Source organism: Xenopus laevis, chromosome 9_10S (assembly GCF_017654675.1).
Source record: "Xenopus laevis strain J_2021 chromosome 9_10S, Xenopus_laevis_v10.1, whole genome shotgun sequence".
Taxonomy (NCBI): domain Eukaryota; kingdom Metazoa; phylum Chordata; class Amphibia; order Anura; family Pipidae; genus Xenopus; species Xenopus laevis.
In genome coordinates, this window is record NC_054388.1 from 22,777,951 (window position 1) to 22,804,360 (window position 26,410).

The 26,410-nt window shown below is 39.7% G+C and overlaps 1 protein-coding gene across 2 annotated transcripts in view; it reads left to right on the forward strand.

The window, feature by feature from the left end:
- Window positions 1–26,410, forward strand: part of baiap2.S (BAI1-associated protein 2 S homeolog) — a 155,433-nt gene that overhangs the window by 40,334 nt on the left and 88,689 nt on the right. For both annotated transcript variants that reach the window (XM_018238327.2, XM_018238328.2), the window contains exon 2: window positions 8,121–8,196. In XM_018238327.2, the coding sequence (XP_018093816.2) occupies window positions 8,121–8,196 (76 nt within the window). The remainder of the gene's footprint in view (window positions 1–8,120; window positions 8,197–26,410) is intronic.

Sequence of the window (26,410 nt, forward strand, 5' to 3'; positions counted from 1 at the left end):
CTGCATTGGCTATGATGGTTTTCTACACCCATTTCATTTCCATACCCATTTCATTCCTGCATAGGCTATGATATCTTTCCATACACATTCCATATCCATAGTAATTCTAAACATCCTAAAATTTAAAGTAAAGCAAAAACAACCCTTTTAACATAAGGAGCTTAAAGTCACACTTCCGTGAATTCTTCTCCTTTGACCAGGTTTTTTTTCTGGAGGAAACTTCTGTGATTCAGATTACGTTTGAATGTTACCTGTTTATATAGAGGCCTAGCCAACTTTTAATCCTTTGTTTGTTCTGTCCTTCACTCTGGGCACTTCTTCCAGCATTCTGCTTGACACCAAGCTACACTTTTTATGATGAAAGCAGGAACCGGGAGTGGCAGATAATACTGGAGTTTAGAATACTTTGTAATTTTCTCTTCTCTTGACTGAGAAGCGTGTCCATTTTATTGTTTTCTGAAGCAATAATTTGAGGCTGCTATTTTTCTGTGACATTTGCATTTAACTTTCACTCCATGGGTTCTTTCAAGGTTTTGAGTGCTTGTTGAAGCCTGATTATTAGTATATAAGATTCACTTGTTTCATAGGATGCCTTTTAAATTTGTTAGCAGTGGGTTTTATTTGTAAAGGAAAGGGTCACATTCTGTTTCAGTCTGGCAGAGGTGCCTCACTGTAAATGTAGATTCCACTTAACCTTTGCAGAGGGCACATTTCCAGAAAGACCTGTTATGCAACCATACTTATCATTTGACCTTACATTATCTTGCAGGTTACAAAAACTGTACTAGCATTCCATTGATTTACATCAGCTCTATGTAGTAAACGCCATGTTAAAATCTTACTATGGTAGCAAACAAGTCGGGCACAGTGTGAAAGCTCCCTTCATTTACTAGTTGACTTAAAACCATTTGCATGTTATATCCCGTGTTGCATACTTTCCCTTCTTGTGGCCGCAATCCGGGCCAGGGGTGGGAGGTCAGGAGAGGCAGGCAGGTCTCAGCTTAGACAGGGCTCTGGGTCAACCATGCCCACAAGGGCTGGGCCCAACCAAGTTTGATTTTTCCATTTTCCCAGTCCCCACTGGCCCAGTCTCATACCAGTCACCCTGCACTCATGTGCCCCTTACTCACACTCAGGGCACTTCTGCCAAAGGGAATGGCTCCACTCGGCACCTTGATAATAATTAACTGCTCTATAACTTACTCTGAATAAATTTAAAATGACAAAATTTCTGTGCTTTAAAATGAAAATATTTAATTATAATTATATTACAGTAAAATTCCTCTTTATAAACCGCCTCTTGTATCCTGGAATATGTGAAAATCCTTCTCCAGCTCAGATTTTGTCAAATGTCATTATTTAATAGGAGGCTAAAGAGCAGTTTGGCATAGTAAAATAATTTTTATAGCCATTAATAACCATGTTAAGAATTTCACCAGCTTTAAGGTATTTTTCCTATGATGTTATAAATAGGCAATGTGTACTTCAATGGAAATTGGAAGTACAAGAACATGGAATTTATTTCTTAAATTGTATGCAAATACTAGGGAACCGGTTTTTTTCTGCAGTACATTTTTTTTTTTTAAACTTTAAGAAATCGCTAAAGTACTCCTTGAAATTATCCACCTTCATACAAATGTAAATCTTCAGTCAAAGCAATTCACTTTTACCAGTTCTTCTCTTATGCCCTCTGTTTTACACCTACGTTTCAGATACCGGTATATGGGATCTTTCATCTGGAAACCCTTTGTCCAGAAACCTCTAAATTATAGGAAAGCGGTCTCCCATTTTAAGCAAATAATTCAAATGTTTAAAAGTATTTCTCTTTTCACTGTAGTAATAAAACATTACCTTGTACTTGATTCTACCAAAGCTGGATATATAAATACTGGTGGCAAAGCAATCCTATTTGATTTATTTAATGTTTCAATGTTATTTTTTAAAATATTGTGATCCAAATTATGGAAAACCCCACTATTCAGAAAACTCCAGGTTCCAAGCATTTAGGATAATAGATTCCATACCTGTACAATGTAAATTGTCTTCAATAGATATTCTAAATCAAGGGCTTTGCATGGAAATGAGGGCCTTGCAACTTTGATTTGCATTGTGTGCATATTTTATAATCCTGTGCTATTTCTGGTTTTATTGGAGGTTATGTTGAGCAAATCCTGAATGATTTTTAGAACTCCCATAAAGTCTATTTTTATTTTATATACTTACAATCTGCCACCGTGGCATTTACTGTTAAATGTAATTACTAGTCCTGTATGGCTTAATAGATCTGTCATAGATTTAGTACTTGGCCCAATGTCTTTTATTGCAAAAGTGATTAAAGTGTATTTATCTACACCAGTCAGGGAATGGTGTTCTAGATGTCCTACGTGAACAGTACTGATAATATCATGGGAACAATCTGCATGAAGCTGAATGACACTTAAAGGGCAGAACAGGGTGTGTAAGTATTTGTTTCTGCATTTTTCAAGAAATGAGAAATATCCTTTCACTGGTAGCCTGTGTACATTGCCTGAGGTGATAAGAAATTACATGTCTTGATTTTTACCTTTTTTTTTTTATTTTATCACCTCCCCTCTTAAATGTTTAAAGTTTATTTATAATCGGCAAATATAATTTTAGAAGAAACTAAGCAGGAACACTTTTTTTTATTTTTTTATTTTCACTTAAATAATTATAAAATGTGTTTTGATTAGTCACCCTGTACAGTTTTTTTTTGTTTTTTTTTTTTTTTGTTTTTTTTTACTGGCAATGCAAATGTGACTGAGCCAATGGAATAATGGGCAGAAGTGACCTTTTTTAAAGGTTTTTATTTTGCATTTTATAACAATAAACAAACAGACATTATATCATGCATGGTTTCATCTTTTTCTATTTATAACAGTACAACATAAGTATTCAATATGTTTGAATCCTGTACATTTGTATACACTTTAATTCAGTTATATTTCTGTTTTCTGACCCCTATGCCTCTTAAATAACTGGTATACTTAGGTATAGCACGGTTTGCTTTCCCTCTCTGACATTAAGGCTCCTCTGTGGCTTCCAGCCAGTCTTGCCATACCAAATCATACTTCTGTGGACATCCTCTTACAGTATAAGTAAGTTGTATTAGGGGGAGTGCTGTTTTTAACAAGTTCAACCAGCCATTAAATGTGGGGGATTGGGGGACATCCAATTCAGGAGGATATATAGTAGAGAAATGCTGTTTGGGCCGTATCAAGAGAGGTAAAGAAGGAGCGGGGGATGGGAACGGGAGTTGTGAAAGATGTAGAGAAATTTAGGGAGAAATATCATTTTTAGAAGATTGATCCTGCCCCAGATAGAAATAGGTAGGTTGGCCCACACTTTCAGCTCATCTTTCATAGTGGAGAGGATCGGTTCGAGATTAGAGGGTTTAAAGGCATCTAAATTCCTATGCATCACAATGCCAAGACTGCCCTTGGGGTGAGGTAATCTATTACACCAAGAATGCAAACCTGAGGGGTTATTATATTAGGAAGTGCAGTTTTGTCCTGAGTATAGTTGAGAACCTGAGACCAGAAGGCTTGAATTCGGGGGCTTAATGGGTGAATGAGTCCACCCAGACTAGTGGGGTGGGGGGAAATAGGTTGGGGGTTAATGTCGGTGTCAATAGAGAGTATGCTAGATTTTTCCCAATTGATTTTTCCCAATTGATTTTTAGTCCTGAGAATCGCCCAAAGTGGTCCACTATACTCAGGACCGCCTGGAGGGAGTTACCTGGATTATCTAGATATAACAGTATGTCATCCGCATAGAGAGAGATGCGTTCTTCCACTCTTTCCAGGTGGAGTCCTGTGATGTTGTTTGCCTGGCAAACCAGAACTGCCAGAGGAATGGTGATAATGGGCATCCTTGCCGAGTACCCCTATATAGGTTGAGTGCAGCCGATAGGTAGCCATTAGAGCTGACTCTCGCTACCGGTTGTTTGTATAATAGTCTCAACCATCTAATGAATTGATCCCCCAAGCCAAATCTCCTCAAGATTTTCCAGAGGTTTGGCCATTCTATAGAGTCAAATGCTTTAACCGCATCCAGTGACACTACTACTCGTGAGCCATGATTACTATGTTTCACATGTAAATTTGTAAATAGTCTTCAGATATTCACATTAGTAGATCTATTGGGCATAAAACCAGTTTGGTCTGGTTCCGCTATTTCCTCTATAATTTGTTTAAGTCTGTTAGCCAGGACCTTAGCAAACACCTTGGCATCTGTGTTTAGCAGGGAGATAGGTCGATAGGACCCGCAGTTAAGAGGGTCTTTCCCTTCTTTTGGAATGACCACAATCACTGCCTCGTTGAAGGAGGGAGGTGGTCTTCCTCAGTGGCATGTAGTATAGTCTTGTGGGGGGAGAGGATTTCACTGGAGGCTTTGTACCAGTCTGATGGAAGGCCATCAGGACCAGGTACTAGGTCTAGGTTCTAGGTAATAGGGGCGTTGAGGAGGGCAGTTGCCTGTGGTGATAGTTGAGGAAATTGGATATCATCAAGGTAGTTTAATTGTTCTGATGAGTAGTTGACTTTGGTGGCATAAAGAGTTTGGTAGTAAGTTGCAAAAGCATCCACTATCTGAGAGGGGTTTGTTACTTCGTTGCCTGAAGGGGTGATAATTTTGGGGATAGTGTTAGATGGAGTTTGGGATTTTAGAGGTATGCTAGAATTTTCCCATTCTTCTCCCCTTTATCAAATGTTCTTTGTGAAGCATATCGAAAACTCTTTTGGGTCATTGTAACTCTAGTTTCTTCTAGCGCTATTTGTGCTACCCTAAAGGTATGGATTGTATATGGTCCCACATTTTTAATATAATTTTCTTCTGCCTCATCGGTGTTTTCTGTTTTTCCTCTAATGCCTGAGTGGCTTCCTTCCTAGCTCCTTTGATTGCTGAGGTAAGTGCTCCCCTCAGTGTGGCTTTACCTGCTTCCCACACAGTCCCCAGAGTTGCAGTTCCAGGATTGAGATCCCAAAATTCCCCGAGAGCTACCAGGTTTTGCTTCTTTAATGTTAGGTTGTGTTAACCAAATTGGGCTAAGATGCCAAAGATGTTCTCTGGGTCCTGGGATAAGGTCTAGTTTTACCAGTAGGGGTGAATGATCAGATACAGCTCTAGGTAGGTATTCCACTGAATGCACCCAAGGTAACACTTCCGCAGAGGCTAGAGCGAGGTCAATACAGGACAGGGTGTTATAGGTAGCTGAGAAACTGGAGAATTCACTTGTATCAGGATTTCTCCATCGCCAGATATCCGTGAGGTTCATGGCCTGTGTCCAGAGAAAGAGTTTAGAGGTGGTTTGGGGGCTTGGGATCAACCTGTCTAGCAAGGGGTTCAATAATGCATTAAAATCCCCAATTAGGAGCAATGGTGCTGGTGGGAAGCTTGTCAGTTTAGTCATTATATTATCCAATAATGCTCTATCAAAGGGGGGGGTGCATGTACACATTAGCTATGGTTAACAATTGATTGGATATTGTGCACCCCATAAGCACATATCGTCCATAGTGGTCAGTAGCAATATCTAGCAGTTCAAATTGTATACCTTTGCGAACCAGAATGGAGGTACCCGTGGCATGAGTAGAAAAGGTGAGAAGTGACTTTTAGAATTATAAATGTCCCTATCCGGGCCATTTAGAATTTCTTACCTCCTTAGGATTTCGGAAGTGATCCCACCGTCGATCCGTATTTGTGCCGGCGGGAAGGCAGTTCGGGGAGATTAGTCGCCCGCAGTAGAGGAGATTTGTCGTTGGGTGACTAATCTCCCAAAATAGCAGCGTTTGTCTCTGCCCTAAACATAATTTCAAAACTGGAAGTTTAACTCTTAAAGGTCCAGCTTGGCCTTTGTCCATTTACAAAAAGAATTGAATCTGTGTACTCTTATACAGAGTGTAGAAGTATATATACATGTTAAGCATCAAATAAACTTTAGTACCAATTTGACTGGTGATTGTCAGTGTTGAACAGGACCTCTTGGGTCCTTAGCTAACTCCTACCAGGAGATGATGTGCTACTCTGACAGGGGGGTCTAAAATGAATCCATGCTGTGTGATGATGGAAACATTTTTCAGACATCCGAGAGACTAACATTGAGGAACCTGAACACAAAAATGTACATGGAATATGTATTATTATATTTTTCTAGGGACCTTTGGCAAATACCCTTTCCTAAAAGCCAACCCTTACTGAGAAATGTTGATGTACTATTTATATAATTTAATTATAATTTTATTGTTTCAAGAAACTATACAATTCTGCATAGTTATTATCATTGCTTGCAGTCAGTTGTTAATATGCTTTCTCTTTGTTCTTCAGTTTGAACTAGTTTACAGTCCATGCTGTTCACTTTTATACCTAGATTATCCTTGTTCTTTAGCTCTTTGGTATTTTGTCACAATGCATCTTTGGTACATTGAGTAAATCTGTGAGCTGAGACTGAGTCCCATGTGTTTTGCCCTGTGACCTTGGGCGTCTCTGTGATTAGAACATGACTAAACTGTAAACAGTAGCAGAATAATGAGAACAAAGGAATTCATTTGTCAGCAATTGTTTGTTAGCCAAGGGTAAATCCTGCTCTCGGGCCAATACCGAATTGTTAGAAATACATTTTTTTTTTTTTTTTTTTTTTTTTTTATTCAAATTTTCTAAATTCAGAATATAATTTTAATGGGGAAAGATGCAGGTCATACTGAAACTATTTCTGGTCCACTCTGATCCTTCTCACTATGTAAATGTATCAAAGAGTGAAGTTAGAGATCACCACAGTTGACTAGAGTGAAATTCCACAACTTTCCATTCATTTCTATGGGATTTTTAAAAGAATATTCATCAATGGGTGAAAGTTAACCCTTTGATAAATATGCATTTGGAAATGCCATAGAAATTAATGGAGAGTGGTGGAATATCATTCTATCTGTGATGATCTATAACTTCACTCTTTAATAAACATACCGCTAAGACTTGAATCACTTGTGCAAATGCTCTGTGATTCACAGTTGCATTTTACTGCACAAGTGCCATAGCAGTTTTTACTGGGCAATTTGATTCTGACCAGAGACTCATTCAGCTGGATCAAAATCACATATTTAGATGTATGGTGTAAGTGTCTTGAATAGACATTAATAACTCAAAAGGAAAGAACTCCAGACTACAGGCACCGACCAAAAGGGCAGTCTGTGCTAACAACGCCGACAGCCTCCGGATAGAGCGTAGCAAAATGTATCATTTATGCATCATTGCTATCCCTTTGTCTGACATGTTTCGGATATGTGCAACACATATCAAGTTCTGAAAACCTGTGACATTCAGTTCTCAAACTTCCCCTAAACACATAGTCACAAAGGGCATATTAATTTAACCTTGGTTTTTTCGAGGAAAAAAAACCCTTCACATTTTTTATTATGCTCTGAAGCTGCTAACACCTGTTGAAATCATGTAGAAGTCAATGGCAGATGGTCCCTTTAACAACTGGAATACGTTTTTTACCCTCAGGATTCTCTGAAATTTCGGGCTGTTTGACGCTGGTTTTCATTCAATAATCCAATTAATTTGAGTTTTTGCTAAAGTTGAGTCTTTGGGGGGACAATTCGAAAAAGTTGCACAATTTTTTCAGGACTTTTTCCACATCTATTTTTTTTTTTTTGGAGGAGATTTATTGGTAAATTAAGGGGATTCAAGTTTGGGAGTTTGGTAGAGTTATTTTATTTTTTTTAAATTCTATTGAGAAAAGTCAAGTTTTAATAAATACCCCCCACGTTCTTAGATTGTTGGAGCTTTAGTTTAGCTTAGGGTTGCCACCCAGCGGGTATTTTACCGGCCTGGCCGGTAAAAATTATGGCTGATCCCAATGTTATTAATAGGGAAAAAAGATAAATATATATATATATATATATGAAGTCCGGTATTTTTTTCCAGAAAAGGTGGCAACCCTAGTTTAGCTGCACCTGGAATGCCTGTGGTTCCCAATCCTTGCTTTAGTGCTGACTCCTGCTCTGATCCACGTTGGTACTTTCATCTTGTTTACTTAACGATTTATTTAATCAACTACAGTAACACTAAATAATAAACTTACCAGTTTTTTTTATTTGTTTCAGACGATTATGGAACAATTTAACCCTTGCCTTAGAAACTTCATTTCCATGGGGAAGAACTACGAGAAGGCTTTGGCAAGTAAGTACAGCCACAGATGCATCCAAACAATACTCTATGAACTCTCATCCATCATACAGTAGTACCATGAAACTTATTTCCAAGTATGATGTAGAAAGTGATATTCTGAAACAATTCGCAGTTGGTTTTATTTATTTGTGGTTTTTACATTGAATATAGTTTTTTATTTAGCAGCTCTTTAGTTTGAATTTTCAGTCCAAAATACCCTAGCAACAAATCATTGATTTGAATAAGACACTGGAATATGAATAGGAGAGGACCCAAATAAAACTGAGTAATAAAAAGTAGCAATACATTTGTAGCCTTACAGAGTATTTGTTTTTTTAGATGGGGTCAGTGACAAAAAAGGCAAATCATTTTAAAAACTATTAAAAAATAAATAAATAAATAAATTACACCAGTTAAAAAGTTGCTAAAATACTACTATAAAATACTAAAAGTTGACTTAAAGTTGACTTTAAACAAATGAATACACATCACTCATGCTTTCAGCAGGGAAAATCAGTCCTTAACCTAAATATAACAAAATCCTTATTTTTTTTAATTGATGCAAAATTACGGTTTCCATAATTTTCTTTCCCCCATCATTTTGCATTGACAATATTAGTTGATTCAAGATAACTTGCACACCTTTTAATATTAACTGCCATTAATTAACTGGTGATATTGATGCCCCCACAGGCATCTGGGGTGTCCGTTGCTTGTGAATGTTGTGAACATGTTGCTACTTTGACTTTGTGCAGTACTGTCCAGCTGACCGCCCGTGTTCCACATCTGGTCTGCTCCCCCCCCCCTTGTGTGAACCCCCCATTAAAGTCTGGCTACTGTGACTGCTTACCTTTTGTGTAAACTTAAAATATATTAGTACTTAGATTGATTTGCTCTTGCATTGTTCAGGGTCAGTTTTACACAGCGGGCACCCCTAGGCCCACTGTCATTCATCATCCCCCTCCCCTCGCTTTTATTTATTCAAATTTTCATAATCGGGACCAGAGCAATGGGGATTGGTGTACAGGGATTTTAAAAAAAACGATTGTATCTCCTGCGCCTCCCCAGTGTTTCTGAACCAATGCGGGTGTGGTTGGGCAACATGCCGCCCCCTAAAATCCTGCCACCCTAGGCCCGGGCCTTGGTGGCCTCTCCACAAATCCGGGCCTGGCATTGTTCACATCTCAGATTCTGACTGTAATCCCCTGAATTGATCACATCTGTAAGAGGAACTATATCAACCTGTATTCTTCCCATCTCAGACACCATGGGGCAAATTTACTATACGGCGAAGTGGCTAACGCTGGCCACTTCGCCAATTTATTAACAGTGGCCCTGACGAAAATTCGCCAGCGAATTAGATAAAGTAGTGTAACTTTGCACCCTAACGCCTGGCGAAGTTGCACTCTGGCGAAGGGGGGCGAAACTACGCAAATTTAGTAAGAATGTTTTTTTTATGAACGTTACCTCCTTCTCCAAAGTTTACTTCGCCAGGTCAGACCAGGCGAAGTTCAATAGAGTAGATAGGAGTTTGTTTGTTTGTTTGCGTTTTTTTGGGTGATGGGCTGAAAAAGATCGAAAATATTTTTTAGGGTGCCCACCTCCCCCCCCCTACATTTGATAACATATGGCACCTTAAGCTATACTGTGGGCACATGTGTAGGGCATTAGAACAGCTCTATATACTTTTATTCACTTTCCCTGGGCTTGTGTAGTGTTATGTATGCGTTGCAGCATAAACATCCATTAAATTTTAAATTTGCCGCCATGTGCAAATTAGCCTTTGCTAGCGCTACTTTGCGTTGCCTAAAGAATTGCCACTAGCGTAACTTCGCTACCTTTCGGTTCCCTGGACAAAACTTCGGATCTTCGTGACGAATCTATGCCTGGCGAAGAGCAGCGAACTGTGCGTAGGCAACGCTAATGGATTTGCGTAGTTAAGTAAATTTCCCTCCATATGGTAGACTAAGGGGCACATTTACTCGAGTGAAGGAATAGAATAAAAAATACTTAGAATTTCGAAGTATTTTTTTGGCTTCTTCGACCTTCGACTACGACTTAGAATCGAACGATTCGAACTAAAAATCGTTCGACTATTTGACCATTCGATAGTCGAAGTACTGTCTCTTTAAAAAAAAAACTTCGACCCCCTACTTCGCCACCTAAAACCTACCGAGCATCAATGTTAGCCTATGGGGAAGGTCCCCATAGGCTTTCCTACGTTTTTTTGATTGAAGGAAATCGTTCGATCGATGGATTAAAATCCTTTGAATCGTTGGATCCAACGATCTTTCCTTCGATCGTACGAACAAAGGAAATGCGGTAAATCATTCGACTTCGATATTCGAAGGATTTTACTTTGACGGACGAATATCGATGGTTAATTAACCCTTGATATTCGACCCTAAGTAAATGTGCCCCTAGGTGTTGTTGAACGTATACAAAATAAATGCACAAACATTCACTAGATTCCCCCCTTTTTTTCTTTTAATTTTCATTCACATTTCATTTTTTTCCAAGAACATTTTGGCATCTTTACTCCTGAACCATTTGGTCTTCTGAGTTGTATTTGCCAAATAGACTCCTATGGTCAGTGCCTAGAGCAGCAGGTTCAGGAGGAATGGCATCAACAAAGTGGATTTTGTTTTTTTGCTTCTGACTTGCTGCACATACAATGTAGTTTCTATAATGTGCAAGTTCCCATTCCGTAACCTAGATCAATGCAGCCATCATTCATGTGTTCATAGAGCCACAGAACTATTCTATTCATTCCGGCTCCGCTCTACTGTTTTTGATGACATATTGCATAATAAATCTTCAGAACTTTGACCAAATTATCCTACAAAATGAAAGTAAGGCTGGTGTCAGGCCATTGTTAAATACCAATTGCTAGTTTAATTTTTAAAGAATAAACCCAGAGCTGTCAACTCCCCCCAATTTTCTTGAGAGTTACCAAATTTTCGGCTTTGTCCACTGGTCTACCGTCACTCTGATGCATTTTAAGCGATTGCTGATTATTTTTCAGGCAAAAATTTGGTGTGAGCATGCACAGAACATTTCAGTGACGCCAGTGGTGTGAAGTGCTCATGTGAGGTTTTGGTGGCATCAGGAGAGGTTCTGAGCATACACGTGTCATAACTTCCAGTGACATCACGACCCTGACTACCTTTGTCAAAAGTTGGCGACGGCTCTGTAAACCGTGTTTTGATGGATTTTACAATTAATTGGTAGTGAAGCATAGAAGTGCTGTTCTAAGATATTTTGTAAGGAGCCAGAATGATGTAATTTGGTCATCTAGAATCAGTGAGTCAAATTACATTTTTGTGTAGATTATCTATTTTATGTTAATATTGGACAGTGTTACAAATTGTGTATTGGAGATACTCCGGCTCTACATGGGCTGGCAGGATCCTGGGATAAATCAGTCCGCATCAGTCAGCCACCCCCCTTCACCCCTTCAAGGTATAGAAGAAGGAAGGTGGTGGTACATGTCCAGTCCAATGCTGTGTGTAGGTGCACTTCTTAACAGTACACATTTAAATGAGCATTGATTTGATTTGACAATACAATAAAATACTGTGTCCAAAAAGAATGTGAGGATCTCCAATAATAAAGAAACAAATATAAAAAGTAGAAAAATTTATTAGGACATAAGACCTAACGCGTTTCGTGACTATTGAGCCTATGAGTAAGTGCCCCAATAGGCACGAAACGCATTAGGTCTTATGTCCTAATACATTTTTCTACTTTTTATATTTGTTTATTATTGGAGATCCTCACATTCTTTTTGGACACAGTATTTTTGGACCTTTCACCTTGGGACTGAGGTGAACTGTGAGTGTTTTCTCCTTTATTATTTACTACAATTTTGTATTTTTGATTCAATATTTATTTGTTGAGTGGTACCATAGATACTTGTTGCAATGTGACAGTAGCACAAGCCCTTTTATCCATTCAATTTGAAACTATAACCATGTCATTCTGCATGAATTAATTAACTTTACCCAATATTTATTATTATTTATTTCTCTTTGTACTTCACGTAATGCTATATCTGCAATGAATTGTTAATATTCTTACAGCAACAGCATGGGTCTATAAACCATTAGGGGAAAGAACATTGCTAAAATCCCATTTATCAAAAGGCCCATATAACACACATTGTATTGCTGCCATTGAAGAATGCATATCCTCAGCCATATTACCCGCCAATGACTGGAACAGCAACCGCATGTCACCATTGTTTTGCTTCCAGCCAATTGCAGGCAGCATGGACAGTGACGAGCATTTCTCCACTGTCAGAAATTATGTAGTTACAGCCAATGCCAGGCCCGGACTGGCAATCTGTGGGTTCTGGCAAATGCCAGAGGGGCTGCTATAAGGTGCCATAGAAAGTCAGTGTTTAGTGGGCTGGTGGGGGCTGTTTGGGCCTCTGCGTGGGCTGATTGGGCCTCTGTGAACTTGAAATGCCAGGGCCTATTTTCATTCTCAGTCCGGACCTGGCCAATGCTAAAGGTCAGATTTCTCAAATTCTGAAACACAAAAAAGACCAAAAAAAACTCAAACTTGTATAACAACTTCAGTATGTACAAGCTAACGAGTTAGTGTAGAAGTCAGTGGGAGTTGTATTGGCAAAATTCAAGCTATATTTTTGTTTCAAGTTTTTAAGATTGAGTTGAAATTTAGGAGACTCAATGAAAAAATAATGGGTATGATGTTAATTTGCCATGTTAAAGTTGTTTTTTTGTGGCAGAAAAGGTGCATGCCTGGCACCCCTACACCGTTGCGCCTTAGGCACTTCTGCCTACCCCTAGTTCTTGCCCTAAATAATAGATAAGCTTAATAGGTAGGCTTGTTCCCTCTTTGTATTTTTTTCAGCTAGAAGTTTACTTGCAAAATGTTCTGTGAAAGGGGCAACAGGCAGCTTGGCAGCACCTAAGCTTTTTATCAGCGCCTGTAGTTTAAATTTATGTTTCCATTCCTTCGGACACTTTTGGGGGCGATGCTCTGAGCTTAAATTTAAACTGCAGATTGATTTTAAAAAAAAAAAAAAAGATCCTTTAGTGTAAAGATAACTTCTGTTACAGTGTACATTGCTTTGAGAATGGAGCTGAGGTTGCAGTAATTCAGGCTTGGAAATTAAAGGCATATCTACTTTTCGCATTACAAGCACCCATCTCTGTCTAAAGCTCCCCATAGCCGCGACGATTCTTCTTGCCGAATGACCGATTTTAGGGAAGCCCGACCAATCCTTCGAAATTATCGTGCGGTTAGTGGTATTCGAACGATCGTACATCTTACGATTTTTCGGCCGACATCAGTCGATCATTGATCGGCCAGGTCAAAAAATCTTTGTCAGTCCCAGTGCAATCTTATCTGTTTGCAGGGCCAAGCAGGCAGCTCCCCTTTGTTTTCCTGGCAAATTGGTCTTTTTAGTTGATGGTAAATTCGTACGATCATTCTGAGAAGATCGTGGTCTCACGCTCAGGATCTGATCTTTTAAAAAAATCTATGGCCAGCTTAACTTGCATGCAAAAGGAGTCACTTAGGCTACTGTGGGTATATACTGGAAGTTGTACCAGTTTCTGTTGAGTGGTAGAATATAGCAAGTCAGCATTTTTTTTTTTTTAAGTAAGTTTTTATTTTTTTATTTTGCATTTCAAATTTACAACTGGGAACAGTCAGCAAGCCAGCATTTAAAATATAGATCAGGGAAGTCTATATTTTAAAAATGATATCTTTGTATACATCTTGCATTTTAAAGTAGTAAGCTATTGTAGCAACTGTCAGTAACCTTGTTCACTTCTAAACTGTTAGCAGTAGCAAGGCAGTTCTGATGTTAACAAGGCTTTTCCCAAAGTTTTTTCTAGTTATTCTTTAGCTTTTTCCCCAAAGGGTCTTAGAGTTGGCATTCAGGGTTTTGCTGATGGATTTTAGGATTACACAATGCTGGCGAGTCTGCCACAACAATTCACTGAATAGAATGTTGGAATCAAATAAGAGGGTGATGTTTAATTATCCATTTTTCTCATGAGTGTGTTATTATTGTGGACTACCTGGAGTTGAGACTTTTTCTGTCAGTTTGCGGTCCATCTGGAGTTTATTAGTGTTTGAAGATGTTCTGGCAAGTTACAAAATGTAATAAGCTTGCCATAAACAAAGTCTACCCAAAATAATTCTTAATTAAATAGGCTGACTTCCGCCCTCTACTGTTGTTACACCCAAAACATAATTTAATTGTTTATTTAATGACGTTTAAGAAACTCGTGAAAATGGCATGTGAGCACTGAACACTACTCAGCCGTATTAAGAAACCATTACAATAAAATTATACTGCTGAATATTACTACAAATATACCTCTTTTTAACTGGAAAGAACATTGTGTGAGTTCTGTTAACTTAATAGTATGATGTAATAAGTGTGACCCTACTGAGTGAGTAAGGATTACTTTTGGTAGAGAATCTCTTTATGGAAAAAGCCACCAACATCCATCTGCACATATACAGTATGTGCCCATTCCTTGTTTCATGATAAGAATTTAATCCAATCTAGGATATAATTCATCCTTATTGGAAGGAAAAGCAGCCTATTGAGCAGAGCCGGGCTTGGCCGGCCAGACAACCTAGGCATCCGAGCTGGTCGTGGCGCCTACTGGGAGCATGCGCTTGTGAGAAAACATGCTTTGTGCTTGCAAGAGAACACCCCCAAATTTGCACCCTAGGCACATGCCTACCCCTAGTTCCGGCCATGCTATTGAGTTTATTTTTGTTTGTATTATTTTCTAGTAGACTTAAGGTATGAAGATCCAATTAATGGAAAGATTCATTTCTGGAAAACCCCAGGTCCTGAGCATTCTGGATAACCAGTCCCATACCTGTGTTTGCCAAACCGCCTATATGGATTTGATGATAGATGATAAAAAAGCTGAATATTTTACACACTAACATAAAGGCCAGGGTTACATGGGGCCACAATCAGTCTGCTAAAATCAGGCTGATTTTAGCCCCTGACTGTGCTAAATGCACTCTGCTGATTTCACAGAAGAAATGCGTTGCGGGCCAACAGTTGACTGATATTCCTCCCATTTTCTGTGGGACAGTCCTGATTTTGACATCTCAGCCTGCAGTCCTGGATTTTTATTAAAAAATCCAGAGTTCATCTCTTTGTATCTATTTCTGGTGTCAGTGCAGGAGTTAAAGTTTCTGATACTTCATTAAATACGGTAAGAGGTATTTCGGCAGAGAGCCCACAATACTCGGCACCTGCACATAGATACATTTGATGACAATTTAAGATGAGCAAAGATACAATTGTAACTATTTAAGATAAGCAGGTCTCTTGGGAGTACTGTGTCACAGTTTTATAACACATAAAAAAAAATAATAAATGTGTTCATAACCTGCCAAATTTTGTAAAATGGACATGATAATTAGGGGGTGTGGCCATAAAATGGGCATGAAAGTGCTCCAGATCATTTTGTCCCTCTTTCCATTTTTCAAATGTTGGGAGATATGTGATATCCATGTACTATAGATATCAGTAGGTTCATGGATGTCCATGTTTGAGGATGATTTGTCTTATCTGCCACAGGCTAGATCAGTACCGGCCCATGTACGGCTGAATTGAAGGGGAGCTCAAATCCAAAGGTGATACTAAATATTAGGCCAACTCCAAGTATTGTAATGACTAACCTGACACACACACACTCACACAAATACTGCTGTTTTTGTTGTTGTTAAAGACCCAAGACGATTGAATCAGGCTTTTATACAATCCTTTTCTGTAAATCCTGCAAATGTTTTTTTTTCATTTTTTCCTCCTGCATTAATGCCCTTTAAGGTAAAAGGGGGCACACTGAAGGGTGAATGAGCTATAAACAGTAGCAAACATAAGCCTTATCTTAGATGACTGTAGAAACTAGGGCACTGTTGAAAATGTTCAGTTTCCTGCACACCTCTGTGTGCACTGCATGATAACGTCTCTACTTGGTACATATCAAAGCGAACTGCAAGAATCACATGCCAGAATAATAATTTCTCCTTGAGACTATATGATAAACGGTTATATTCTGTGAGCTACTCATAATACGGATTTAAGAAATATGTCCATTTTAATTTTTCTCTTTCTTTTATGTACCACTTAGCTTTAACTGTTAGTCAAATACGGTTATAATCCGGTTGAGATGAAGTTCGTTTTAACACCAATATCACATTTAGCTGCTATTTGTATCTTGTTAACAGGAATTATTTATCATGAATGTATGTATATCTTTTTTTAATTAATTTCTGTGGTTACATTGTTTAGCCATGTTGAGATCTGAAATTTACACAGTTCTTTGGCCATTTACACGTAGGCAAGAAAGGAAGCAAGTTTTATGAAAGCAGTGAATTCAGTTACACCAACTAGTGTTTCCACTGACACAGTGCCATGTGCATTACCTGGGCCTACTAATATGGAGCTCAGTTCTTGTATGTTTGAGACATCTGAGATATATTGCATCAGGGCCGGAACTAGGGGGTAGGCAGAAAAGGCAGGCGCTGGGCAAGGTCTTCTGCCAACCCCTAGTCCCGGTTCGCTCCCTTGCTGCTCTTGCCACCCTACTCTCTCTCCTCCCCTCCCTCCACTCCCCTTCTTGCTCTCCCATCCCTTCCTTCTCTTCTATTATGGCCCATGCACTTTCGTGCATGGGGATAAACGCGCAGACACACACACACACTTTTTTTTTTTTTTTTTTTTTTAAAAATTTTTTTTTTAATAAATGACCTTATTACCATCTGGCATTCTTTTAAAAGACTTGTTAAATCTTAGCCAGTGCCTTAGGGCTAAAACCCATTAAGTACTGCACTGTAGTTGAACTCCTTGTGACTTTATTGAAATAGACTCAAGGAAGCTTGTCTACCATGAAAGGGATACTGTCATCAAACAAATACCTAATTCTATTACTATATCTTTTCCACAAGGGTTATTAGTGTTCTGTCGGCACAGTTCAATGTGTGTGGGTGGTAGCCTGCTTGACTGTCTGCCTATGCCATGTTTGCTTTCAGCAGCATGCTTTCCATATGCTGAAGCTCTTCACGAGAAGTGATGGGTGCTCATGCAGGGGGTCAAACTTCCTATGTGCCATAGGCCTTTTTAAATTCGAAAAGAACAGTACAATCCCTATAGAATATTGACCTGTCTTGTGGGACAGTGGACCTGATACTGAAAATGCATCTAGCAGTAGATCTAACAAAGTACAGAAGTGCTAAATATAAAGCTGGTTGCAGATATAGGAAATGCATTGACGTGCAATTCACAGGTAAAAAAGTAAAATATTTAAAATTGGAGCCACTTTTTAGTTCCTGTTTTCACACCTTCTAAATGTTTACCATGCATGAATTTGCAATTTTTCTGTCCTTTGTTCCAGACCACAATTTATGGGTTTTTTAAGCCATCTACTGTATTTTTGTTATGTTTATTAGGGATTCACCGGATCCTAGGATTCTGTTCGGGATTCGCCCTTTTTCAGCAGGATTCTTATTCGGCCAAATCCTTCTTGCCGGCCGAACCGAATCCGAGGGGAGGGAAATCGGTGACTTTTTGTCACAAAATAAGGAAGGATTCGGGGGTTCGGCCGAATCCAAAATAGTGGAGTCAGTGCATCCCTAATGTTTGTTTATATTTTTCATGTTAACACAATATAGTGAAAAAGATGGGAAAGAAGCTGAGCAGTAGTATGACAAATATGTTTAGGGCAACAAGTGAAAATGGGATAGAAAAATATGGCATGTACATTCTGTAGGTTCACATAGTTATTTCAAACATTAAGCAGGAGGTGAGTGAGATCAACGTTACATGAGTATTAACGTTGGGTAGCTATGCAGGCAGGTACGTTACCCTAGGTCATGGTAGGTAAATCAGGTTGGGCTTCAGGGTTGGCTTCCAGCTAGGGATCCCAGACTTCTTCAAATTTTGCTGGACAACCTCGGGCTTCATAGATCAATTTGACCAGAGGGAGAGTTTTGTTATCTACAGCAATCCAGGCTGAGGTGCCATCCATTTGATTAGGAGTAGCTTCTTAGCGTAAAATAGAAGTGATCTGGTTTTGTTCAGAGGGAGGATATAATCTACCAATCCTAGTAAGCAAAGCTCTGGGGAACAAATGCCATGGAAGTCCAGTTTGTTAACCATGTATTCTACTACTCCCCTCCAGTATGCTGCCAAATGTGGGCAGATAAAGGTAATGTGGTTGAAGGAAGCCCCCCACCTGTCCCCACATTTGGGGCAGTTGGCACTAGGATTCTGGCCCATTTTTTCCAATCTAGTGGGGGTGATGTATATTTGATGAATACATTTGAATAGGATGAGCCGGTCTTTCAGGGAAATCAAGTGACCACAGAGGGTATCCATGGCCTCCTCCCATTGATCCTCTGTAACTGTTGGTAGGCAGGCCCGCCACTTTAGAAACGCTCTCTTAAAGGGGGGGAGGGAGGTGAACTAGTGCTTTGTATAAGCTACCTTGGGGGTTTACGAAGAACCAGTTCAAAAGGGGGGGGTTTGAATTGCGAGCCTTGAGAACCGAGAATTAAAGGAAAACTAAACCCTTAATTAAAAAAACCTACCCCTCCCAGCCTAGCTGTTACCTCTGGTAAATGCCCCTAACTCTTTACTTACCTCTCGGTGCAGATTCAGGGCATCGGAGTTCACAGACGCCATCTTCTTCTCTTTGGTAATCTTTGGGTGCTTCGGCAATTTCCGTTAATTTCGGCACATGCACAGTTGTCAAAATGCCGATACTGCACTTACTTCCCGATGAAGAGAAGAAGATGGCGCCCGTGAACTCCGATGCCCTGAATCTGCATCGAGTGGTAAGTAAAAGTGTAATAGGTAAGGTGGTCCAAATGGCTGTAGCCATTTTAAATTGCCTTATTAATGGGTCGATGTTGTTGGGAATGTAGTGAGGGAGATAGGGGGAGATGATTACACCCAGATATTTAAACTCTGTGACCAATTACAAGTCCACAAAGATGGAGGGGGGGTAACACTGGGACTTGCTCTCATTAATAGTGAGGCCAGAGTAATTGCCAAATCTCTTCACGATGGCGAGAGCTGCTTTAAGGGTGTTAAAGGTATCTGCCAGAAATAATAGTTCGTCGGCATACAAAGCCAGTTTGTCCTCCAAGGGGCCTGTTTTGAATCCTGCAACTTCATTAAGAGTGCCTAACCAGGATCGCCGCTGGTTCAATGGCTAGAGCAAAAAGGAGGGGTGACAATGGGCACTCCTGCCTTGTGCCTCTGGCTAGTGGAAATTGGGAAGATAATGACCCATTGATTTTAAGTTTTGCTGTAGGCTCCCTGTATAGGAGTTTTACCCAGTTGATGAAATTAGGGCCTATCCCAAAGCGCTTCATTATTTCCCACAAGTATGCCCATTTGATCAAGTTGAACGCCTTGGTTAATCTGGATGGATAATGGAGGTGGTTTATCTTTGCTATCCTGGTTGCCAGGATTTTAGAAACTACCTTCACTTCTGTATTTATTTATGAAATTGGCCCAGAGTTGGTCCTTTCTCTCCTTATGTATAGGACAGTGATCCTCAACCAGTAGCTTGTGAGCAACATGCTGCTCTCCAACCCCTTGGATTTTGCTCCCAGTGGCCTTAAACCAAGCACTTATTTTTGAATTACGGACTTGGAAGCAAGTTTTTAATTGCATAAAAACCACATATTCTGCCTGACAGCGCCTCAAGTAGGTTGACTGTCCACCTAGGGGCTACCAAATGGCCAATCACAGCACTTATTTGGCACCCCAAGAACATTTTGCATACTAGCATTGCTCACCAACTCCTTTAACATTTTAAATGTTGCTCACGGGTTCAAAGGGTTGGTGATCCCTGTATAAGGACAATGCCATGCTGCTGGGAAGCTGTCTGGGCCTGGGGTTTTGCCCTGGGGAAGGGCACTTCTTGTAGAGTGATTAGGGTAATGTGAGACAAGCAAATTTTATGCAGTCTAGGAAGTTTTCTAGCTGGGCATGAGTGTAGGCGATTCGGGAGCTATTCAAAGTTTTATAGAAGGTGGCAAAGGTGTCTAGGATGCCCTGGGCGAAGGATTCAAGTTACCTTTTCAGATTCTGGGGACGATGGTTCGGGATCACTGGCTTTGGCCAGCCAGGCCAAAAGTCCCTGCTTTATCACCCTGGTCAAAAATGCGTTTGTCAGTGAACAATAGTTTTTTTTAGCTGCATTTGCGCTAGTTCTAAGTTTCTTTGGGTGGTGGATAGGGCAGTATTATTCTCCGGTGTAGGGTTAGCCAAATGTGCCCCCTCCGCTTGTTCTAGTCCTGACTATGGCATTGGTAAGCCAGACTGGACACAGCCTACAGCTAGCTCATGTAGCACTGAAGGCCGGAGTGAGAGTGAGCATAAAGGGGGAGTGGTTGGAGAATGCCCTAGGGAGGTAGTTGATAGTCTTAACAATCATCTAAAATTGGAGGAGGCCAGGACAAAATTAATTCTTAAAAAGTGTACCATGAGTAACGGAGTGACAGAAATATTCTTGGACATGGGGATGTTTCCCATCTAGTGTATATTTAATATTAATATTTAATGTCACACTGATCATCTTCCTACAAAAATCTTAGAGGGAAGCTGCCCAAAGTGAACACCTGATTATTTTAATGTCATGTGGCACAAACATGGTTCATTTATGTCCTGCCCAGAATTGCAGAAAAAAAGTCTATAAACAGATTAAACCGCTGAATTCTCCAAACTTGCTTTGTTCATAATTTGAAAGTCCTTCAGCCTAATTAATGTGCTAATGTACCACCTTTCACTTATGTATACGTTAATTACCAGATTCTCCCATGACTTTCCAGTTAAATTGGACTTATTGCAACCAATCAGATATTTGCTTCCATTTACTACTCTGTAGCAGTTCTATTTATGATTCAATGCTAGTGACAACTGCACCATTACCGAACAAGTCCTTGTGTGTAAGTATCCTTAGGACTGAAGTTAGTGATGTGTGGGGTAGACAAATTGTGGACTAGTAACTATAACCTGCCCTGCATGTTGACATAAAGATTGGCCTATGTTGGCTTTAAGATTAAGTGAATTTTATTTTTTGGGGAAACAAAGACTCCATCCAGCCTCTTCCTAATTATTTTTTTATGTTGTTGATCATAACAATGAAAGTGGGAATCTGTGCACATAAAAAAGTAATGGCTCACTAGACACTCATTTTCTGGAGTTTAATGTGAAAGCAAAAACATATCTGCCACTTGGAATACAGGAGGTAATGTAAGGTATCCTAAAACCAGAACTAACTCCAAGGTCCCAGTCTAGGCTTAAACTTCCGCCTATAACCACCACCTTTCACTTCGGGAGGAGCCCTCCACTACTTGGATGCTGTCAGGTCTTATAGTCAGAGTACCTAGGAGACGGTTCTGGGCAGGCAGGGGAACCAAACATGAATTAGAGGAACAGGGAACGTGGTTGAGGGACAGGACAAGTCAATTCCATTTAGGGAGAGCAGTACAGAATCAGAAGGCAAGAACGTAGTCGGGGGCACAGGCGGGGTCGAAACCAACAGTATTGCAGTACAGAAACAGGATTATAGAGATTAGTCAATAAAAGTCCAACGGTCAGGACATGCAGCAAACTAGGGATGGTCAGGAACAGGTTAGGTGAAGAACAGACAAGACAGACTATGAATTGCACTCAGGAACTATTTAAAATAGAACTACGTTGGGCAGTGAGTTATTGGCTAAGGCCCCTTTTAGTGTTTACATTTTGCGGCAAGTGAGATTAGATCAGACGTGACGCTCATGTCAGAACCCGGAAGCGATACGAGCACGCGGCAAAGAGGAGTTGGCGTGTCTTTGATGTTACGCATAGTCCTTCCCTGCAGACATCTGTTAACCCTTACTGCTGGTTTTCCCTTCCCTGCTCCCTCTCTATCCTATTTATTTAAACCCCTCTCTGCCCTGTTCGTTTTTCCTCCCCCTCCCTCCCTTCACTGCTTGTTCTTTTTATCGTGCCCTGCAATAATTGTGGAAAAGAAAGAAAAGCAAACTTCTGTATAAATAATACATAATCTGCTGCTAAAAGTATTTTATTCTTTTCTGGGGGCAATGTGTATCAGCAGTTAGTCTAACTGCCATAGTCATTTTCTACACAGTATTATGTTGTATACAAAAAGCAATCTTTTGGGTTTTCCTTTGTAAAGTCCCCACATCTGTTGTTATATGTTATAAAATTCCAGAACATCAGCTGCATTTATTCCCTTGCAAATCCCTGCACCTGAGCATAAACTGTTCCACAACAGCTACATTTCCCCTTGCAACTCCCTGCACCTGGTCATAAATTGTTCCAGAACAGCTGCATTTTACCTTGCAACTCCCTGAACCTGATCATAAATTGTTCCAGAAGAGCTGCATTTCTCCTTGCAACTCCCTGCACCTGGTCATAAATTGTTCCAGAACAGCTGCATTTCTCCTTGCAACTCCCTGCACCTGGTCATATATCAATATGATGGAAAACAAACCTACAGCTGCTGTTCTGGAATATCATACCAGTAAATATTAATGTACACTGTTTGTATAACTTGTATAATGTAATAGAGGCAGGGAGATGGATAGTGTATAACAATATATTATGGACTATAGATTATGTCCAGCTGGGCAGGTACATTTGTGACTGATGCCTATTTGCTGTGGAACACAGGAGCATACTGTATTTTAAATAAAAGAAAATATTACTATTACAGTTTGTAATAACCTTCACATCTATTGGTTTATGTTGAGCATTTAAGATATATACTGTGTATACTCAAGTATAAGCCGAGTTTTTCAGCACCCGAAATGTGCTGAAAATGTTAATCTCGGCTTATACTCGAGTCAGTGAGGTGAATGGCTGCTCTTCAGCAGAACACGCTCCTGTGTGCGCACCATTCACTTCCTACCCAGCCCGCACCTCCCGCTCGCTCACGCCTTCATCACGTGACGTCATCAGAGGCAGCGGGCAACATGGCGACGGGCATAGTTCCTCCTACTGCAGCCTCCCCACCTCTGCAGTCCTACGGTGACTCACGCTAGAGGCGATCTGTGGCCAAGTAAGTGGCTGGTGTTCTGGGCCAGGGATAGGGGGAAGGCTTCTGGAGATCCAGATGCTCCAACACAGAGGAAGGTTTATCCCTCCGCTCGCGTGTGGGGTGGGCTGAGCCTATGGGGGAGCGAGCTTGTGAATGTCTCATTGCCTTACCTGGCTGCGTATGGTGCAGCACTTGCCCAACCCTTGCTGTATGTTTGTATGTATGTATGTGTATGTAATATATGTATGTGAATGTAATGTATGTGTATGTAATGTGTGTGTATGTAAATGTAATGTATTTATGTATATATGGATGTAATGTATGTATACCCTTACAACAGCAAGTGTAGGCAGCAGAGAGCTGTGACTGCAGCCTCTTCGGATCAGTAAGTAAGAGGCGAGTTCTTCCCTAGCAGAGCGCATGCAGGAGCGTGTCTTCTTCTGAAGATGTCCTAAAATGCATTTCTCACCCCTAGACTTATACTCAAGTCAATGCGTTTTACAAGTTTTTGTAGGTAAAATTAGGTACCTCGGCTTATACTCGGGCCGGCTTAGTGAATGATCAGGCAGCAGCATAAGGCAGTTATGTACAGGCTGGAAACACACAGGACAGAGGGTGGGAGGGGAGGAGTTTGCTACAGCTCGAGTTCAGCCTGTCAGTCAGTGCTGTGACCACTTCCTGTGAGAGACTGAACAGACACATCCACTCTTCATTTCAGCCTAGACACCGAACAGAGAGGTTCTCTCTGCAGCTTTGATATAATGACAGTTCTAGGCGGTAAAATGCTTTTAAAACTTTTTTCTTTCTGCATCATTACATGTTTTGAGGAAGGATGAGTTATATATCTGAATATGAAGGTTATATGAAATGTCCCCTTGAAGAATGACACAGCTGTGGTATGGGAAAAATTACCTCTAGGATTAGCCTAAAGGGGAACTAAACCCAATAATAAACTTTTCCCTAATAAAGAAGAAAATGTAAGTCTAACCAACTGTAAAGTATAACAATAATTACAAAATTCCCATAGATTTTAAAATTATTTGTAAATATAATCCCAACCGAAAGCATTAAATGGCACCTGCTACCTTAAGCAGTAATTCAAAATCAAATTCTATTGTGCTACTTGAGAAAAATAAATAAACTTTACTTTATAAAAATACATCAATTATTATTTAAAAATTGTTTCTTTTCTTCTTTTGGAATTCATGATAACAGCAAGCAGGAGCTATTTTGTATAAGCTGTTATCAAAGCAGGCTTTGAATCCTCCCACAGTCTTGTGTATGTGCTAGAACATAAAGCACTAGCTACAAAATTATAGACTGGGAGGAGAGAGGGAGAATGTGAGCAGCAGAGTGGCATCAAGGAAGTGCAGATTGTGATTTTTATGCCTCACGCAGAGAAGCAGGGAAGGCAATATATGGATATATATATTAAAGGGATTGTTCGCCTTTCAATTAAAGTGATTCTGTCACAGGAACACGAGTTTTTTTTATTTCAAAACACATCCGTTAATAGCGCAGCAGCAACAAAATTCTGCACTGAAATCTTTTTTTAAAAAGAAAAAACTGAATTTTTTTATATTCAATTTTGAAATCCGATATGGGGTTAGCCATGTGTGTAGTTTCCTAGGTGCTCTCAGTCATTTGACTTTTGCTCTGATATACTTCAGTCGCTCTTTAATGCTGCACTACAAGTTGGAGTAATATCAAACCCCCCTTTCCGCCCAGCAGCCTTTCAACAGAACTGTAGGAATGTAACAAGATTGCTGGCTGTTTCTGACACACAAAGTCAGGCACAATGATCCAAGATGGCTGCCTACACACCAATATTACAGCTAAACAAAATGCATTTGTTGGTTAAGGTATACAATTGTATGGGTTAGAGTGAATTATTTTCAGTGTAAACCATGTAATTTAAAAATAAAAACTACACCATAAAAAGTATCCCTTTAACTTTTATTATGATGGAGAGTGCTATTCTGAGACAATTTGCCATTAGTTTTCATATTTATTATTTAAGTTTTTGAGACTTAAATTCGGCAGCTGTCCAGTTTTAGCAATCTGGTTGCTATGGTTAAAATTACCATAGCAACCATGCATTGATTTGAATAAGGGCCAGGAATATGAATAGGAGAGGGCGTTAAAAGAAGTTATAAAAAGTAGCAATAACAATATATTTGTAACTTTACAGAGCATTTGTTTTTAGATGGGGTCAGTGACCCCTATTAAGAAAGGTAGATAGTTAGAAGATGGCAAATAACTATAACTATAAAAATAATGAAGAACAACTGAAAAGTTGCTTATAATTGGCAATTTATAACATACCAAAAGATAACTAAAGTGTGAACCACCCCTTTAAAAGTTTTAGACCAAGGTCTCGAGAATTAAATAAGCTCACTTGTGCAAAAGTGAGAGAATCGCTGACCCTCCCTGACTAATTGACACTAAGTGCCTTACTATTCCTGATAAGAGTCACTGTTGCCAACAGCTTATGGGTCCCCCATGCGTTCACCTTCACACCTCATACATGGAGGAGACCCATGCAGTTAAAATTCCCTCAATCCTCCACAATTGTTTGTCGTTTTCTCCAAGATGAATGATTGGACCCATGCTATTTTTAATAATTTTATATTTATATTTTAACTTTAACAATCAAAGGTTAAATTTATATCCTATTAGTCAATGATCCTCATTAAGGATGTGGTGGTATATGTCCTATGGGGTTTTTCTGTGACTACATTCTTTTTGTGGTCAACCTTTGTGTGATTTTACAAAAATAAGGGCCTCCAGGCATGCAGAAAAGGAAATCACAAAAAATAAGAAAAAAGCAAAGCAGCCTTTTGTACAATGCAATGTTTAGCCACACTGCATGTCATTTATAAGCTCACTTAGGCAGATCTGTCTTTACGATTTCAAACACGACTAGGGCCTTAAACATGGTAGCTACAGAATAGTAGAGAGATACGGAGATTCTAGAGCAAGAGCACCTAGTAGCAGCTTTATAAGACTACTGGCAGCCATTCGGTTTTTTCTAAAGTACAACTCCCAGCAACCACATTAAACTGAAGGTTGCCAGGGAGTGCTATCATTAGTAGTTGAACAGTGGTTAAAAGGCCTTAAGTTAGTTCTCTTAGGTTAGTTCTCTCATATATATA